The sequence below is a fragment of the Phocoena phocoena genome, chromosome 14, assembly GCF_963924675.1.
Source record: "Phocoena phocoena chromosome 14, mPhoPho1.1, whole genome shotgun sequence".
NCBI classification, from domain to species: domain Eukaryota; kingdom Metazoa; phylum Chordata; class Mammalia; order Artiodactyla; family Phocoenidae; genus Phocoena; species Phocoena phocoena.
In genome coordinates, this window is record NC_089232.1 from 25,730,533 (window position 1) to 25,747,803 (window position 17,271).

A 17,271-nucleotide genomic window follows, 5' to 3' on the forward strand; every position below is an offset into this window, starting at 1 on the left:
GGACAGGAAACAGGGCATGAGGAGCTCAGGCTTGAGAAAACGGGGCAAGAACTGGGATTAGGAAGAAGTGAGCATCTGTCAAGCTGAAGGGCGAGACTTGGGCCTTATTCATTACTGTGACCCCATCCTGAGCACAGAGATCTGGCCGGTGAGTGAGTCCCCCAGGGCCAAGAAGCAGGGCAAGCCTCAAATGCCCCCACTGCCAGGTCTGTTATAGTCTGAAAACCTGAACTTTTGTACAGATCCCTTCTTGAGGCTTGGGGGATTTTATTTTTCCTTACTGCTCCCAGAAGAAGCCATCAGCTTAAGAACCAAAGGAAGCCTATTTCAGTGGATGTAGGGCTCCTTTCTCTCATCAGAAGGTCTCTGTGGCAAGAGGCATGACTGCCAGGGATGTTCCCAACCATGGTATTAGAGTACAGGTCTCAAAATGTGCAGTGAACTGCTACCATACAGTGTCCTTCATCCCTGTGGGATGCACACATGGCCTTACCTTATTAGGGACAGGTCCTCCTTCATCTGGTGTGAGGTACGTGCTGGGGCCCAAGTCCCAGGATGCCCCAGCCCTTTGAGGAGTCCTGGAAATGGAGAGGACAGGGTCTTCTGCTCCGAGTATGGGGGAGGGACCAGCTGGAGTGGCTCAGGTGATGTGGGGGATAATGCAAGGGTGGAGACAGAAGGCCAGGGGCCCTCGGAGCAGTGCTTCCAGGGCAACTGAGGGAATGGAGACCTGAAGGCCCCAGCTCAACATGGGGAAATGCACAGGGGAATCCAGTTGACAGAGGCAACCCAGGGCTTCCTCCCCCCTGGTCCTGCTGAGAAAGAAGAGGGAGGGGCACCTGATACTCCTTCCAGCAGTGCTGCCTGTGCCCCCCTCATCCCATGCATTCCTGCCCATCCCCCTTATTTGCCTGAGGCAGAAAGCAGCACCATTTGGTGTTGCAATCCCGGCCAGTTCTCTCTGTTTCCCCCTCAGCACGAGAGTGGGTCTGGTCCCTTTACCAGAGCAAGTTGTGGAAGGCAGGAGTGGCGCTCCCAGGCTGCGTCAGGCTGGGATCCGCCTCTCAGAGTCTCCTGGAACACAGCAGCTGCCTCTTCGAAACGCTTCGGTCCCAGAGGAACGAGAAAGAGGAAAGTTGAGCTGTCAGTGGGGTAAGGGAACTTAAAACTGCCCCCTTTCCCAAACTGGCTCCAGTTCCGAGTACCACTAACATTGTGACATTGTGGTAGTAGCTTAACTAGAAAATGTCAATGTAGACCTGATCCCCACCCGATCCCACTCAAATTCCTCTTCTGCTTCCAACCTCAGACCCATTACCTGCAGTCCCATCAAGCCTTTGCCCAGGTGAAAGAGGCCCCAGGGCCAGCCAGGCTACAAAGTAAGGGCTACCTGGGCATCAGCCAGGGCCCACACCGGCTGACCTGGCCGTTCATGGCAGAATGAGTGATTTCCAAATAACCTGATAAAGACAAAGTGGCCAAAAGTCCAGGTCCTCCCTCGGCACCCGGCCTTGCCCTGACATCCCAGCATAGAGGCCAACCCCCCCACCTACCAGTGGTCCCGGGGGTTGAGCTTCGAGGCCTGGGTGAAAAGGACCACGGCCTTGTGGTGGAAACCAATTTGGGCAAAGCTGGTACCAAACTCTGGGGAGGAGAGAGGGTAGGAAGGTCCAGATGGGGCTATCGTAGGGAGGGATGGGTGAGGAAGGAGAAAGAATCTCACTCCTGGCTCTGTTGTAAGGCAGCTGCCAGCAATTCTAGAGATGCCTAGGAATGGGAAGCAAAGTCAAGCAGGACTCAAGGCCTCAGGCTTCCCAAATCCTTCTCCTTTGTTTAAACAGTTCGTATCAGGCAACTCATGTAATCCTCGTGACAGGTCTGCAAGATGGCATCAGCCCTACTTTCTTGCAGAGGAAACTACCCTGGGTCAGGGTGACAGTGATGGAGCTTGATCCCAGGTCTCTTAATCCTAGGGCCAGAGAACTCCTTCTACTGGTCACTGCCCTCTACCCTTAGATTGCATAACTTCCCAGAGCCCTCTGGCACCCCCTTCCACTGGTTCCAGCTGAGGTTCTTCTGCCCTCCTCCTCAACTCTGCCTTATGACTCTGCCTGGAGCTCTCTTCTTTTGGAGTGCTTCCTTCCTCCTAACTCATCTTCTCTTGGGGACCCAAGCTCCTGCCTTGGGGCTCCTGACTCAGTCCCTTTTCTCTGCAGGCACTGGGGGGCCAATCCACAACCTTGAACAAAGCCAGAGACACAAAGGTACTAGATAGATCTAGTGAGTCCTGTGAGCAGAAAGGAAAGTTAAGGAGGGTCAGGGATGAGGTATGTCCTAGAGTAGTGGGAGGAGAGGGTGGGCAGAGACCATAAAGGGAAGGAAGGGGGCTCTTACCTCTTCCTCGCAACACTGTCCCTGAGCTGGGTTCCCAGAGCTGGACGGTGGGCTCCCATCCCCGTCTGCAATGCCTCAGCCCTGAAGGTGAGGCAGGAAGGTGAATAGGTGCAGTGTTGGGATTGCTTGCTTTTCCAGCCCCCACCTCCTGGTACCTGGTGCTCTTGGTACCTGCCTGTAGACATTCGCGTTGGACTCCCCGCCATCCTGCTCCAAACGCTCCCGTCGCTTCCGATCCTTTTGTCATGACGCTGTAATGACAATGACGAGGAAGAGGAAGATGTATTTTGAGCACTATACTTAAACACACACACACACACACACACACACACACACACACACACAATTTGTATCCTGAGACCAGTTCTTCATGTGGACAATATATATGGTACCATACTAAGAGCTCTGCATACACGATCTCATTTAACCCTTGCAGCTCTATGAGGTAGGTTTTGTTGTCATCCTCATTTTACAGGTGAAAAAGCAGGTAAGACAGTCATCAGGCAGAGGGCTCATAGTCAGGAGGCAGATTCCAGCCCAGACAGCACAGTGACTCCAGAACCACTGCACCAAATGGCCTCCAGGAGACCCTCCAGTCCCTGAGCCCCGTGGGGGCCCCTGGCCATCTAGAGTTCTCTCTTCTTCCCTCCCCCACGGCCCCTCTGGGCCCCCACTCCTTCCGCCCTCCAGCTACCTTCTTTTTGAGTCGTTTCTTCTCTGCTTTCCGTCTCATGCGCTCCTGCTCAGACACCAGCTCCTCAGCCAGGCGGTTGGCTTCCTGGAAGAGGAAGGGCAGGTGGCAGGAAAAGAGAGAGAGGAAGTGAAAGGGAGGTAAGCAGTATGAACGAATCTTGAAAGATCCAGATTAGGAGAGAATACAGACATGGGAATCTGGGGACTGGGAGAACTAGAGTCTCACCTCTTCAGTCAGCAGGGGCTTCTGTGGCACGGCCACCTGAAGCAGGTTGTCTGAGTCACTGAGGCAGGATACTGAGGCAGAAGGGCTTGGAGGGCAGGGCTTAGACCCTCGTGGAGGGTATAGGAAGGACTTTTGGAGACCACAGTAGGTGCCCAGTCTCTCAGCCTCCTTGGCCTTGTCATTCTGTCCAGTAGTTTCCCCCTCATAACAGAAATGGTCCGGAGGGAATCTGTCAGGAGGGAGAGAGAGAAGGGAAAGGAAGAACGTGAGAGAGAGGAGCATCTGAAAGCCAGCCCCCCACCCCAACCAGGGTACCAGCCTTAATCCCTGGGCCCGGCCCCTGCACTCCCCACCACGGTGCCACAACTGCAGCTGCCTGCCGCTCCCACCCACACGGATCCGACGCAGGCCCTGGGGATCATTCTCCACAAGCCGTCGAAAAAAATCCACTGTGTCTTGGGAGGGGGTGGGGAGGGGACATTAGGTTGGTGTTGTGGGGAACTCTGGGAGACGGCAAGGAGCTTGGCTGGGTTGACCGCTCCACCACGGCAACCACTAACCAGCCACCCAGCATGGAAAACCTTACTGGCCGACCTCTCCCTGCTCAGCACCTCAAAACATGCTGCTCCTGACTTTCACATGTCTCACCTGCCTTCCCAAGAGCTGAGGGTGGCATTCAGTCCAGGCTTCTCTGACATCCTGCCATTAGGTCAGCCACACTGATGCCCCTGAAATGGAGCCCTCTTACCTGCTCTTCCAGCGGTGTCCCCTGCCATATCCTTGAATATGAACACCCCCATATAGTCCACCCTGGAGCTACCTCAACGCCTAAATGAGTACCACAGTTCCTGGCTGGCCTCTCCCCAGCACTTTATCCGTTTCTCCCCCAAACCAAGCTCTCAGCAATTACTCCCCTGCTCAGAATTTTCCAGTAATCTCTCACTGCCAGGGCCACAGGCAGGATTGAGTCTAGCCTGGGATTTGGAGCCTTCCAAAAAGCTCCCTGGCTGACCTTTCCAGTTTTCCCTTGCAATCCTCTCCTACTTAGCTGCTGTCCTCCCTCTGCCACCAGGCTTCTTCCAGCCTTGGGGTCTTCCCCCAGCTGTCCTCAAATCCCTCCTGGCTCTGAGCTTCTTTCTCACCACAACTTGCCTCACCTTCAAGAGTTCAAACTCCATCTCCCCACAAAGCCTTCCCAGACCCTTTCATTTCCAGTTATCTCTGCCCTCACTCAACCAAAGCTGCATTAACATAGCCTATGTTATATAATTTAAAACCTTATTATTCATTGCTTTTTATTGCTCTCTTAATTAGCCAGGTAGCATAGAACTGGAGAGAACACTGTCCTGGAGCACAGCTGCTTGCATCTTAGTTCTGGCTCTGCCACTACTGGGCTGTTTGATCTTGGACAAGTCATTTAACCTCTCTGGACCTCAGCTTCCTCATTCACAAAATGAGGCAAGACTCTTCGAGGCTTGGCCTGTACATTCTGTGGTTCTAATGAGGATTGTTTCCTTAGTTAGTGTAAGCCATCTTTAAAAACAAACAAAAAAAGGACTGCCTTGACCTTCTATCTCTCCCCAAAACACGGTCTATACTACTCTCTTAATTCACTACCTGGCCACACATGATCTGACCACCAAATCTCTTCGTGAAATCATCTCCTACCCTCTCGCCCTCCTCCAACTGCAGTGGTCTCCTTTGAAGTTCCTACAATACACCAAGTGTGCTCCCATTTCAGGGCTTTTGTATTTGTTGTTTCATCTGCTTGGAATGCTCTTTCCGCAGTGAATGGCTCACTCCTTCATCCCCTTCAGATCCCTGCTTAAATCTTCTGAGGGAGGACTTCTCTGACCACTCCCTTTAAAAAGCAAAACCTCTCAGTTCCATTCAGTGTTCCCTATCCTCCTTCTTGCTTTACTTTTCTTTGCACTTCTCATATTTGACATACTATATCATTTATTTGTTGAGTGGCTGCCCCCACTAGACACTGCTAATTCACTGACCATAGGAATTTTTGTCTGTTTGGTTTACTGCTTTCTTCCCAGTGCCTAAAACAGTGTTCAGTACATAGTTGGTGCTCAATAAGTGTGTGCTGAATGAGCAAAGGCAGAGAGATGGGTGAGGAGGCTATTGTAATAGAGATGCAGCCAGGAGCTGTGCCTGAAGAACACTGTGTGATCCAGTGAGTTTGCACTTTGTCCTGTTGGTGGTGGAAGTGGATCTAATCTGGGAAGCGAAATGCTCAAATGGAATTGTCCTGGGGAAAGAGATGAGTCTAGGGGTGAAATGTTTAGTTAGCAGGTCATTAGAACTGTTCAGGCCAGAAAGATTGAGTTCTTGAACTAAGGTAGTGGCAGCAGAAGTAGGAATGGAAATAACGGATTTGATAGAAGAGACACTTCAGAAGTAGATTTTGTGACTGACTACACAGGTGAGGTAAAGAAAAGGGGAAGAATATGTAGAATGATTCTCAGATTTCTGAATTAAGCAACTGGATGGAAGTTTGTGTTATTAACCAAGATTAAGATGAGAGAAAACGCAACAAACTCGCAAAGATGATGAATTAACTTCTGGACTTGTTGAGTTTGGTTTTGGAGATAACCAGGTAGCAGTTGGAAGTATAGCTTTTCAGTGCTCCCAAATCTGATCCTCTCCCTCCCTCTATAACCCTACCACCTCCTTCAGGACATCCAAATCCATGTGCCAGACCAGGACTTTCAAACCACTTGCTGCCCTCTTGCTCGCCTCTTCTCTCAAACCCATAACTAAGGTCTCACTTCAGTGACGTTCTCTTAACGTTTCCTTGCTTTAGTGTCTTTGCTCACACTGTTCCCTCTGTTCATAATATCTTTCCCCAAGCAACTCCTACCCACTCCCCATTCCTCAACTAAGAGACCCTCGTCTGCCCGATCCTGCCCACTTCAAGCATTTATCACCGTTGAGTCGTCCCCGCCCCCTCCACTTGCGTTGTGTTTCTTGGCAGTAGGGCCCACAGTTACGCCTCTTCCAAAGCCCTGGTGCAGCCCCGGCGGCGCCGGGCCGGGGCGGGCAGGGCTCAACACGGAAGGTTGAAAAGAGGCGTGACCGTAAAGGGAACGGGCCGAAGAGCAGCTAAGAGTTATGTTTTTTCTTTTTTTGGCCGCGCCGCGAGGCTTGCGGAATCTTAGTTCCCAGACCAGGTACTGATCCCTGGCCTCGGCAGTGAAAGCGCGGAGTCCTAACCCCTGGATCACCAAGAGACCGAATTCCTTGCAGAGTTTGGGGACAGCAGCGACCCCCAGCGGGCAGCCGGGCCGCAGAGGACAGTCTATAGGAAAGGAAGGCGGCGGCGCGTCTGGGGGCCTCGGGGTAGGTGAGCTGGAGCCCACCGCCCATCGCGTGAAGCACAAAATCCTACTGAAAACAGATCTAATTGGGGCTGCCCCAGTCTTCCTGGACCCCCTCCGGTCTTGTCTCACCTGCTTACCTAGCTTGACCAGCCCCACAGTCTTCGGAATCGGCGTCATCCCCGTCAACAGTGACCCGAAAGTGAAAGTCTGGCATTCGACGCCGGCCGAAAGGCAGAGTAGGACAGAGTAGGCAGCCATCTTTGTTGGGGGCAGAAGCCTCCGCTTACGGAGCGCGAGAGAGTGCATGACGGTCCCGGCGGCTCCCGGGCCAGAGATGACGGCTCCGGGGATGGGGCGGAGCCCCGCCTGCGGCAGGCGTTGGGCAGTACGGGGAGGTGGGAATCGTTAGCTTCGTTCCGGACAAGCTGTCCCATGGCCCAAGCGTCTCGCTCTGGTGGCCTTCTGCCTCCGCTGGCTACCGTGCCGCCGTTACGGGCGCAGCCCGGGGGCGCTGAGGAGGAGCAGTGGCAGAGAAAGCGGGCAGGCGCTCTCCGCCGAGACGTTCGTGGCTGGCTGCGGCTGCCGGTTGCCCGAAGCATCCCCTGCCTGGACCCACGGCCCGGCGGAGCTCCGAGAGGGCAGCCGTGGTGGGCGGTGCCGGCGGACGCAGGAGAGCACCGTGAGGCCGGCGCTGTGGACTGGGGGCGGGAGCCGGCAGCTGGCGGCCCGACCCCTCCAGCGCTGCAGCGTCTCCGGGCGGTGTTGCTTCGGCTGCACCACGAGCGGCAGGAGCTCCTCCACGCACAGGACTGCGCCCGCCACCTACAGGCGACCGTGCGCCTCCTGAGGATCCTGAGTCCCGGCGCTCCATCCCCCGGCCACTTGCCTCAGCTGTGCCGCGACCTGCTGGGGCACCCTTCCGGAGGCGCGGTCCTGCGAAATGGCCTTCAGGAGACACCCGAGCCGCTACTCCTGGCACGATCCGTCGGACTAGCCGCCCAGCGCCTGGATGCTACTATCGAGATGCAGCTTCGGGCTCTGGGCCAGGCGCCCGCCAGCCCGGGCCTATCGTCCCAAATCGCCGACCTGCTGCTGGCACTTCCCGCCTACCACCAGCTGCAGGGAAAAGCCTTGAGCTACATTCCAGGGGCAGCGCGCCCTTATCCCCCGGCCCGTGTGCTCCGCCTCCTGACGGGGGAGCGGGGTTGCCAGGTGGCAGGTTGGCTGGATGAGGCGCTCAGGGGATCTGACTTGAGGGACCAGCTCCGCAGGCGGTGCCAAGAGGAGCGGGAGCTGCTGCCAGTGCTACTGGGCCTGATGGGGGGCGTGACGGGTTCAGCCAGCAGTGGACTGGGGCTTGGAGGGGCTGGGGCCCTGTGGAGCCAGTACTGGACCATGCTGTGGGCAGCCTGTGCTCAGAGTCTGGACCTAAGTCTAGGACCCTGGAGGGACCCCAGGGCAGCGGCACAACAGCTGAGTCAGGCACTGGGTCAGGGTGAGTGATGGGCCTGGGTGGGTGTTTGGGAAGGCTGGGATCTCTTCTGTATTCACCTCACTCACTTGCCACCTGACTACAAAAACAGGCTCTTTAGAATGAACATACCCCACCCCACCCCACCCCCGGGGATTCAGGCTATAGCTTCTGGGCTTTCAAGGCAAAGTCTTGCTTTCCATGCCAGCCTTGAGTCTTGGGGGAAGCCTCCCCTCTTCCCCCATCATTGAGTGGGGGCAGTGTTGGGCAAAGAGGGACCCTGTTTTCAGGCACCAGTCATTTCTCCCACTAGCATCACTGCCTCAGGAGTGTGAGAAGGAGCTGGCTTCTTTGTGTCACAACCTAATTCATCAGTCTCTTATCTGGAGCTGGGATCAAGGTGAGAAGGAAGGGGCAATGGCAGTGACACAAGCCCCAGACTGCTCCTTCCTTATCAAACCATACCCCCTCATCTTCAGGCTTCTGCCAGGCCTTGGCATCTGCTAGTGGAAATCAGAGCAGCCTTCCCTCATCCTCTCATACCACTGAACTTTTGCAACAGCTCTTCCCTCCTCTCTTGGATGCCCTTCGAGAACCCAAGTCAGGACTGCTCCTCTGCCGGCCTCCAGGTGAGACAAGGTATTGGGGGTGGGGGGATAAGAGAACAGCTGAGGACATCTCCTTTATTCCTTAATCTGTTCTGAAGCCTGCCTCCTCCCAAAGGTGTTCTGTGGCCCTTCCGATACTCTGTCCCTCCTCTCCCCAGGTCCTGCCCCCCTTGCCCTGGGGCTCTGTACCCTGCAGACCATCTTGCTCTGGTTTTGGGGCAGAACTCAGCAGCATCTGGCAGCGTGGGCCCCAGGTTCCTTCCTGCTCCTGATCCAGAAGGATTTACCTGTGAGTAGCTAGGGAATGGGGAGGGGAGCATCCCGGGCTGGGCTCAGATCTCACTCCCTGTTTCTGCCAAAGCCTCTATTATATGAGGCAGAAGCTTTGTCTAGCCTGGCCTCAGAGGAAAGCTTGGCCCTGGAGGTGGAGCAGCAGCTGGGCCTGGAGATCCAGAAGCTGACTGCACAGATCCAGGTAAGGAGAGCAGGAGACCTGACAGGGGCCAGCTTTGGGGTTGGTGGGGAGGTTGTGGTGGTGGTAGAACAACTCAGTGCCTTGGAATCGCCACTAAATGTATCTTTTCTTGCTCTTCACTTCTTGTCCTCTCTTTATTATGGAAAATTTCAAAAAAATACAAAAGTAGAGAGAAGAGTATAATGGACCCCCATATTCCTACCACTGAGGCTTTAATACTCATCAACTCATGGTCAATTTTACTTCACTTATATATCCCACCCCCAACTCCCATGTCAGGCTCTCATTTTGTGATGTTAACAGCCACTGATGATTGATGATCATTGTCTATATCCGTTATTTCATTAGAGGGTGCAAGGTGGTGACATTCCAATTCTATCATTCCTTCTTCATTATTAGTTGGATTACTCTTATAAAGTGAAACTTGCCCTCATAAATTACTTGGTTACTTTGAGGTATAATTTGTAGAGAAACAGCAAGATAAATGATTGACTTTTCCTTTTATTTACTAGTTTTTGATATGTTTCTCCTGTTTTCTAAAAGCGTAATTTGTATTTTTATTAAAACTGAAATAAAATATTCTTTTAGAAGGCTTCTAATGAAAAAATAGCACTTTGATTGCCCCTCCCCAACTTCGATTTTTGATCCTTGTTCCACACTGGTAACTGTCATCCACTCTTGGCTGTTTCTTCTAATATTTTCTTATTTTCTTCTAAATTTATGAATTAAACTATTATACTTCTAACTTTTCCCCATTTTACACAGTATCTGTTCCTACTATGGATGATGTCTCTCTGCTTTTTGTTCTCTTCCTGCCCAAATGTCTACTCATTGCTCTGAATAGGGGCATGGCTGTAGAGTTCAGTCCTTGTCCCTCTCCTCCTTTTCTCTCTGCATTCCACAGTGCCTTGGTGCTGTAGACCACCCCACCCCCCACCCCCAGTTTAGCCCTAATCCACCATCTGCATCTGCCTGTTGGGCATTTATACCTCAATTTACTGCTGCCTCTTTCAACTCAACATGTCCCAGAACAGGCTTTTCATGAGTAGGGTGGACAGTGACGGTTGTGGGAGCTCTGGGAAGGGAAGGCCTTGGTGGACACATGGTAACAGAAGTTCCTTACAGGGTCTATGGCTCAAGCTGGTGGCTGGGCAGCCTCAGAGGAGCAGCAGGGGTTACTGGATGTGGGTAGTTCATAGTTCCTTGGGGGAGTACTGGCGAGATGGTCTGACCAAAGCAGAAGCTTTGGTGTGTGTGTGTGTGTGTGTGTGTGTGTGTGTGTGTGTGGGTGTGTATGTGTACATAAGCATACACTTGCCCTCGCATGTGCATCTCAAGGGTGGGGGTGGAAGATTATGAAGGAGTAGGTTGTCATGAAGTTGTGGAGGGCACTGAACACCAGCCCACAGATTTTGGACTGTATCTCATAAGTGATAGGGAGACACTGTAAGAGCACGAGGGGAACAGTGAAGACAGTGATAGAGTTTGATCCAGCTATAGTGGTCAGGATAGAAGGGAGGTGGGGAGACATAATATGAGAAGGGTCCAGCTCTTGGTAGTTGCTGTGAGAACAGAGCAAAAGGGGCAGGGACAGTGTGCTCATCGTGTGAACCAAACACTGTCCAAAGCAGTTTCATGCCTTGCTTCTCTGCCTGATGACTGCACTATTGGGCATCCGCTCTGGGCATTCTACCACATACAGCACTGGGATGAAAAAGAAGAATCAGATGTGAGTTTTCTCCAGGACTGTAACGTCCCACAGAAAAAACTGTCCCATAGTGTGACCTTGTATTTTCCGAGTGTTGAGTGCAGAATTTCCTAACAAATGTCAGTTGACGAAAGGGTAATTTCTTTGTTATATATAAGGAAGAAGGGGGTTCTGGTGTTTGGGATAAGAGAAGAGTTTCGATTTAGACTTGGTGGGAGAGAGCCCACATATCAGGAGCCACATGGGCTCTCTCCCACCAAGTCTGGCCCCCACCAGGTCCTTTCCTCTCTTCAGGTTCTCAGGCATACAGTCACCTTTTCCTTAGACCTGCCACTACACACCCCTCTTCTTGGGTTCTTCTCTTAGATGGGCTGTAGGGACCCCTCCTTTTTGCTGTCTTCTCCCCCTCCAAAACCTATCAAACCAAAGAAACCAAACCAGCACATGGGCCTTTTCTTGCTTTGTGGGTTACAGTGCTCTGGAGAAATGGAAGTGGCTATAAAGAATATTCAGTGTGAGGACATTCCAAAGGTTCCTGAATCTTAGAAAGTTATATTCATTGCTCCTGGTCTATACACAGTTCTTGCCTTCCTTTTATAGATGACAGACAGAAGATCGTACAATTCCCTTTTCTTTCTTCAGCCTCTGCCTGTCTGCAGATCATGAAGACCTCTCTCTAGTATCTGCTTTTGAACACTGGCGGCGGTGAGGGTGTCTCCCTTTTTTTTTTCCTATTAATGTTCCTATGGAACAAAATTAACATGGAGGATTTCCATCCTCTGAACCAAGCTGAGGAGAGCAGGGTAAATTTAGGGCAACTGTCCATAATCTTTTCTCGGTCCAGATCTCTTGGAAAATCCAATAAAAGCCATAGTATCTCTCCTCAGAAAATGTCCAAGCCCATACAATTATGCATACAATTCTGTTCTGGGGCTTTATGGATGCCAGGTTAAACACCTCAGATTTAGAAGAGCATACAACTTGACAAGTCCCTCAGAGATAAGCCCCTTTTACTTTCTCCTTATCCCCACAGCTCCTGCCTGAAGAGTCACTAAGTCTCTTTTTTCAAGAATGTCATAAACGAGCCACACAGGACTTCGAACTCCACATGCCACGGGGTGGGTACTGGCGGCATCGCCTCTGTCCTGGTAAGTCCTCATCCCAGCGTTCCCTTCCAGGCTTCTCAGGGGGTAACAGTGTCCTGGCCCCTCCAAATCCTGGCTCCACTCCTCTGTCTCCATCCTGTCCTCACCTTCTGTGTCCCCTCACCCTGAAATCCTACCCTCTTCCCCCAAATGCTCCATTAAGGGCTTGATGATCTCCCTAGCCTCATATCCTGTCCTTTCTCTTCTCTCACTCCAGAACTTCCCAGCATTCCTAGTGAGTATGCTGGGTTGGTGGTCCGCAGGGTACTGGAGCCTGTGTTGCAAGGACTGCAAGGACTGCCACAGCAAGCCCAGGCCCCTGCCCTCAGCCTGGCGCTGACTGCCATCCTGGGTGCCTGGCTTGACCACATCCTCACCCACGGGATCCGATTCAGGTGGGGAGAAAAGGAGGCCGTGGCAGGGGGATGAATGGAACTGAAAAAAAGAGGGGGATGGGTGGGGCAGAGCCGTCTGAGAGGCAGGAGGGTCAGGTGGCCACACTGTACCTTGGCCTTCAGCCTGCAGGGGGCGCTGCAGCTCAGACAAGACTTCGGAGTGGTCAGGGAGTTGCTGGAGGAGGAGCAATGGGGCCTGTCCCCAGAACTTCGCCAGACTCTGTTCACGCTCAGCATCTTCCAGCGGCTGGATGGGGCCCTGCTGTGTCTGTTGCAGCAGCCCCTGCCCAAGACTCAAGTCCACAGGGGGCCTCCCTGTTGCTGTGAGTCACTCTCCCTCCCCAACTCCAGGCTCTCTTTGCCCCTAGCTCATAACATTATGTGCCGCATCCCCCATCCTCATCATTGATCTGGCTTCTGCGTGTGCCCCCCTCCCACACACACACACCGCCAGCCACCTGCCTTCCACTCCTGCCTTACCAGGTGCATGTAATGAGGTCCAGACCATGGAATTGCCCAGCAGCAGCCTCAACAGCCTGGAGAGCTTGGAGCCCCCTCTTCGACCTGGAGCACTCCCAGCCCAGACAGCTCAGCTGCTAAGCACACTGTGGGGAGAAGGACCTAGTCCTGAGGCTTACCTGGTAGGAAATCAGCAGGCCTGGCTTGCCCTGAGGCAGCACCGGCATCCCCGCAGGCACTTACCTTTTCTTTCCTGCCTGAGGACCAGTTCTGAATCCTAAGGACCCTAATCAGAGCCCGTCAGAACTCCCTATCTCTGCCTGAAAAAGCCCAGACATTTAGAAATGCATATTAAAAAAGCCTAATTGGGAGCTTGGAAGAAAGCATACCCGAGAACCACAAGCTACACAGAGCTTGGACTTAGAAACCTGGAGGTCAGCATACTTGGGAGGCTTGGGCTTAGTTCCCCATCAGTGAAGACATCTCAGAGCTAGACACTAGCAGTAAGGGGCTAGATGCTGGGAGTAAGGCTTTAGGGTTGGATCCCAGGGGAAAGGGAAAGAGGAAAAGCAATAGAAAGCAGGGAGCCTAGACGCCACTTCCTCTTAAGTCCCAGGAGCCAGGCTGAACACTAAAAGTTCGGGACACTACTACAAAGTTAATTCATCAGGAACCACAGAGGTGGAATAGGAATTTATACACCTAAATCAGTCCCACAGCGTATACTATATAATAGTACCCTGCACTCCCCTCCCCATCACTATTTTTAGTCATTTAAGAATACTGGGCTGTAGGACCTTTACGTGTAAGCTTCGCTACTCCAGAGTTCCATGTGTTTAATCTTAAACTACCTGAGTGGAGTTTACCCTCTGGTAGGTTTATAATCCCTGCCGTGGTGGTGCCCTCTCCTTGGAAGGGACCAGCACTTAAGACGGTGTTAACGTAGATCTGGCACAGCAGGGTACAGAGGAGTAAAGGCTGCAAAAGACGTGTTATCGGAGCCAGGTGCAAACGGCTTTTGCACTATTTATTGTCTTCACCGTGATAAAGGGGACTATTAATGACAGGTTGTGTTTACTGACCGTGTACTTTGGGCGCCCCATACCCTGTGCCGAAATCATCTGTCTCCCTCCTGGCCTTCCTCCTCTTCTCGGCTGGGGAGCCCAGGGCGGCGGCCTGGGGACCAGCACCACCGACCGTGTCAGAGAAGCCGCACGAGGCGGAGGTCGGGGGACTGCGGAAGCGCGTAGCAGTCCACAGCGTCTCGCACTAGCGACACTTCCGCCTGCACGAGTCCTTCCGGGGTGAGGGTCACCATGGCAGCGGCCTTGGCTCGGCTCGGACTCCGCTCTGTCAAGCAGGTTCGGGTTCAATTCTGCCCTTTCGAGAAGAACGTGGAGTCAACAAGGTACGAGGGGGAAGGAGTGCGGACGCGAGGGGCGCGCCTTCCTCCCGCCGGGGGTCTAGCCCCCTCTGCCGGGCGCTCACTCCGTTTTCTCACCGCAGGACCTTCCTCCAGGCCGTGAGTAGCGAGAAAGTTCGCTGCACCAACCTCAACTGCTCGGTGATAGCGGACGTGAGACACGACGGCTCCGAGCCCTGCGTGGACGTGCTGTTCGGTGGGTCTGGTTGGGAGTCGGGAGGGAGTCGCTAGATCTCGGCGCTGGCCCCGCCGTCCTCCCGGTACCTGACTCGTTTGTTTCTTCCCCAGGAGACGGGCATCGCCTGATTATGCGCGGCGCGCACCTCACCGCCCAGGAAATGCTCACTGCCTTCGCCTCCCACATCCAGGCCAGGGGTGCGGCGGGAAGCGGGGACAAGCCGGGCGCCAGTACCGGGCGCTGACAGCGCGGAAGAGACCAACAAGCAGGTTTTCACCTAAGACTGCTAAGGACACATCTAAGAAGAGCTTGACTTAATTACTCAAATCACTATTTAGAAGACCACAGAGCGCAAAAGAGAAAAGAAAGAGCCCCGTGACTACAAATCCAACCAGTGTTTCTGGGATGAGACAAGATGGGGAGGGGTCTGGACAAATTTGAATTTTATTTCACTTTCTTACCATCACTCTCTGCTTAACCCTTTTGAATTTGGCTTCTTCCAACACTACTCAAGGTACCTCTTACGCTTATTAAAAATGCTGTTATCTCAGTCCTCATTTTTCCATTTCAGTAGCACCTGCCACTCTTAATTCCCTCCCTTGTGTAACTTCTTTTCCACTCAGGTCCATTTTCTTCTTTTAACCATAAAGGCATACTACTCTCCTTCTTTCTCTTCTCTCTTTTATTTTTGGGACATCTCATATTCTGTCATGACTTGAACTACCCTCTTGGGTTAAACCCTACATTTCTGTTTGGCTCTAATCTCAGATTCTGTGCTATAGTCAGGGTACTTACTACCAATTTTCTTCAAATTCCACCAACACTCTTTGTCTAACCCTAACCCGATAATCTTACATACTCTCTAAAGTTGACCCTTGAACAATGCAGGTTTGAATTGCAGAGGTCCTTTTACACGCCTGTTTTTCAAATAAATACATAGTACAAGTACTACACGATCTGTGGTTGTTTGAATCTGCGGTTGTGGAACTGTGGGTGCTGACTGTAAAGTTACCCCCCCATTCCCAACTCTGTGGAGCAGTTGGGCCCCTAACTCCCATCGCCACCCCCATTGTTTAAGGGTCAGCTGTACTTGCCTCCTCCCCTGACTTCCTCATTCCTTTAAAAGGCACTTCATCTGCTCAGCCACTTGAGCTGGAAACCACAGCATTACCTCTGGTTCTGCCCGCTCCCTGAATATCCAGTCAGTAAGTTCATAATATTCTGTCTTAAACAAAAGCTGCTGAAATGTTCTCTACATTTCCATTCACTCTCCTGTATTATTGTTGCATTCTCCCACCTGGGTCTCCTTTTTGCTAACCGTTTTTGCTGCTGCTTACTTTTATCTTTCTAAAGCATATCATTGGTTTTATTATTACAACTTGTTTCAGAGAACAGTGCCTAAAGTACTTTTTAGGCACCCTGCCTGAAGTGTTTTTCATACTAGGTTACCGCCCATTAATGTGGATCATGAAGTGAATTTAGGGGGTTAAATCAGCCTTTAAAAAACAAATAGAATAAAAGGTATCAGTGGATGGCACATGGACTGGGAAATATTCTTTGAGAAACTTGTTTTAAGCATATCATGAATATAGATATAGGTATTATATAAAGTATGTGTATGTGTGTCTATCTGCATGTACTTGGTTGCAGTATAGAATTATTTCTTACTGCAGGTTGTAGGAAAAAATGGTTGATAGCCAGTGGTTTAGAGAAAAACTTCAGAATATTCAGCTAGGCAATCAAGAATCTCTGGACACTGGCTGCTGTGTACTTCACCAAATATATTTCCTCCTACCCCATTACTGCTTCTCTCTTAAGACGGTGATATTTTCAAAGGACTGGTTTTCCCCCCCTCTCCCTTAAAGGAAAGAAAACTATCAGGAGACAGTATAAGTGTAGTAAAAAGCCAGAATGCCTGGGATTGAAATCCTATGTTTTCCCTTAAGTAGCTATGTAACTTTGGACACATTACTTAGTCTCTCAGTGCCTGTTTCTTCATTCGTAAAATGGGGATAATAGTACCTACCTCATAGAACTGTTGAGAGATTAAATGAATTGATATCTGGGACTTCCCTGGTGGTCCAGTGGTTAAGACTCTGCTCTTCCACTGCAGGGGGCACGGGTTCAATACCTGGTCAGAGAACTAAGATCCCTGCATGCAGTGCGGCCAAAGATCAATCAATCAATAAATATACATATCTGTAAACTGCCTAGAATATTGAGTGAGCATAGCATAGCATCTAAGAGGCCATGCGTTATAGGCCTCTTCATTGACGAAAGGATACAACCCAGATTTGAGTTCTTCAGGTCCATGGTTAACTGGCTATTATCCTTGGCCAGATTAACTACTCTCATCTGTAAAAACAGGGATGGTTCAAACACTGCTGTAAACACGGATTGAGTGCTGGCACTGTGCTTATAGATTTTGAACTTGAGGTTGGGGCTGTTTTCTCTGTGTCCCCCGCACCTTGCATAGTGCCTGATACAGAGTGTGCAATAAACTTTTGTTGAATTTACCAATATTTAGCATCAACCTTGTGACTTCAACTGATTAGTACTGAGATACAAAGATGAATGGTGAAACTCAGGTGTGTATACTAAGTGCTACAATCTATTGAATAGGTGTGGACCAGGTGCAGTGGTAGCAAGAAAGGACTGACCATTGGGTTTGGTCAGAAGGTGATTGTTAAATGAGTAAAAAGTCTACCAGTGGAGGGTGGGGCCAGAAGTCAGATTACAGTGAAAGAAGAAGTGGGTGTGCAGC

At 51.6% G+C, this 17,271-nt stretch overlaps 3 protein-coding genes across 3 annotated transcripts; 2 read left to right on the forward strand and 1 right to left on the reverse strand.

Annotated features, from left to right (window-relative positions):
• Window positions 1-515: 515 nt before the first annotated feature.
• On the reverse strand, window positions 516-6,822 carry TTC31 (tetratricopeptide repeat domain 31). Its single transcript, XM_065890901.1, is given in 14 exon segments — window positions 516-815; window positions 1,003-1,104; window positions 1,319-1,460; window positions 1,554-1,647; window positions 1,719-1,767; window positions 2,099-2,287; window positions 2,395-2,468; window positions 2,550-2,639; window positions 3,088-3,172; window positions 3,314-3,542; window positions 3,660-3,768; window positions 6,213-6,228; window positions 6,550-6,623; window positions 6,783-6,822. Coding segments are annotated over 14 exon segments (1,593 nt in total).
• A 255-nt stretch (window positions 6,823-7,077) lies between these two features.
• CCDC142 (coiled-coil domain containing 142) lies at window positions 7,078-13,187 on the forward strand. Its single transcript, XM_065891626.1, has 9 exons — window positions 7,078-8,140; window positions 8,430-8,516; window positions 8,596-8,745; window positions 8,883-9,013; window positions 9,086-9,199; window positions 11,941-12,055; window positions 12,270-12,447; window positions 12,571-12,770; window positions 12,931-13,187. Exons 1-9 carry the CDS (start codon window positions 7,078-7,080, stop codon window positions 13,185-13,187), a joined length of 2,295 nt encoding a protein of 764 aa, XP_065747698.1.
• A 1,035-nt stretch (window positions 13,188-14,222) lies between these two features.
• Window positions 14,223-14,751, forward strand: MRPL53 (mitochondrial ribosomal protein L53). Its single transcript, XM_065891682.1, has 3 exons — window positions 14,223-14,314; window positions 14,413-14,525; window positions 14,618-14,751. The coding sequence occupies exons 1-3, from the start codon at window positions 14,223-14,225 to the stop codon at window positions 14,749-14,751; spliced, it is 339 nt and encodes a 112-aa protein (XP_065747754.1).
• Window positions 14,752-17,271: the final 2,520 nt, after the last annotated feature.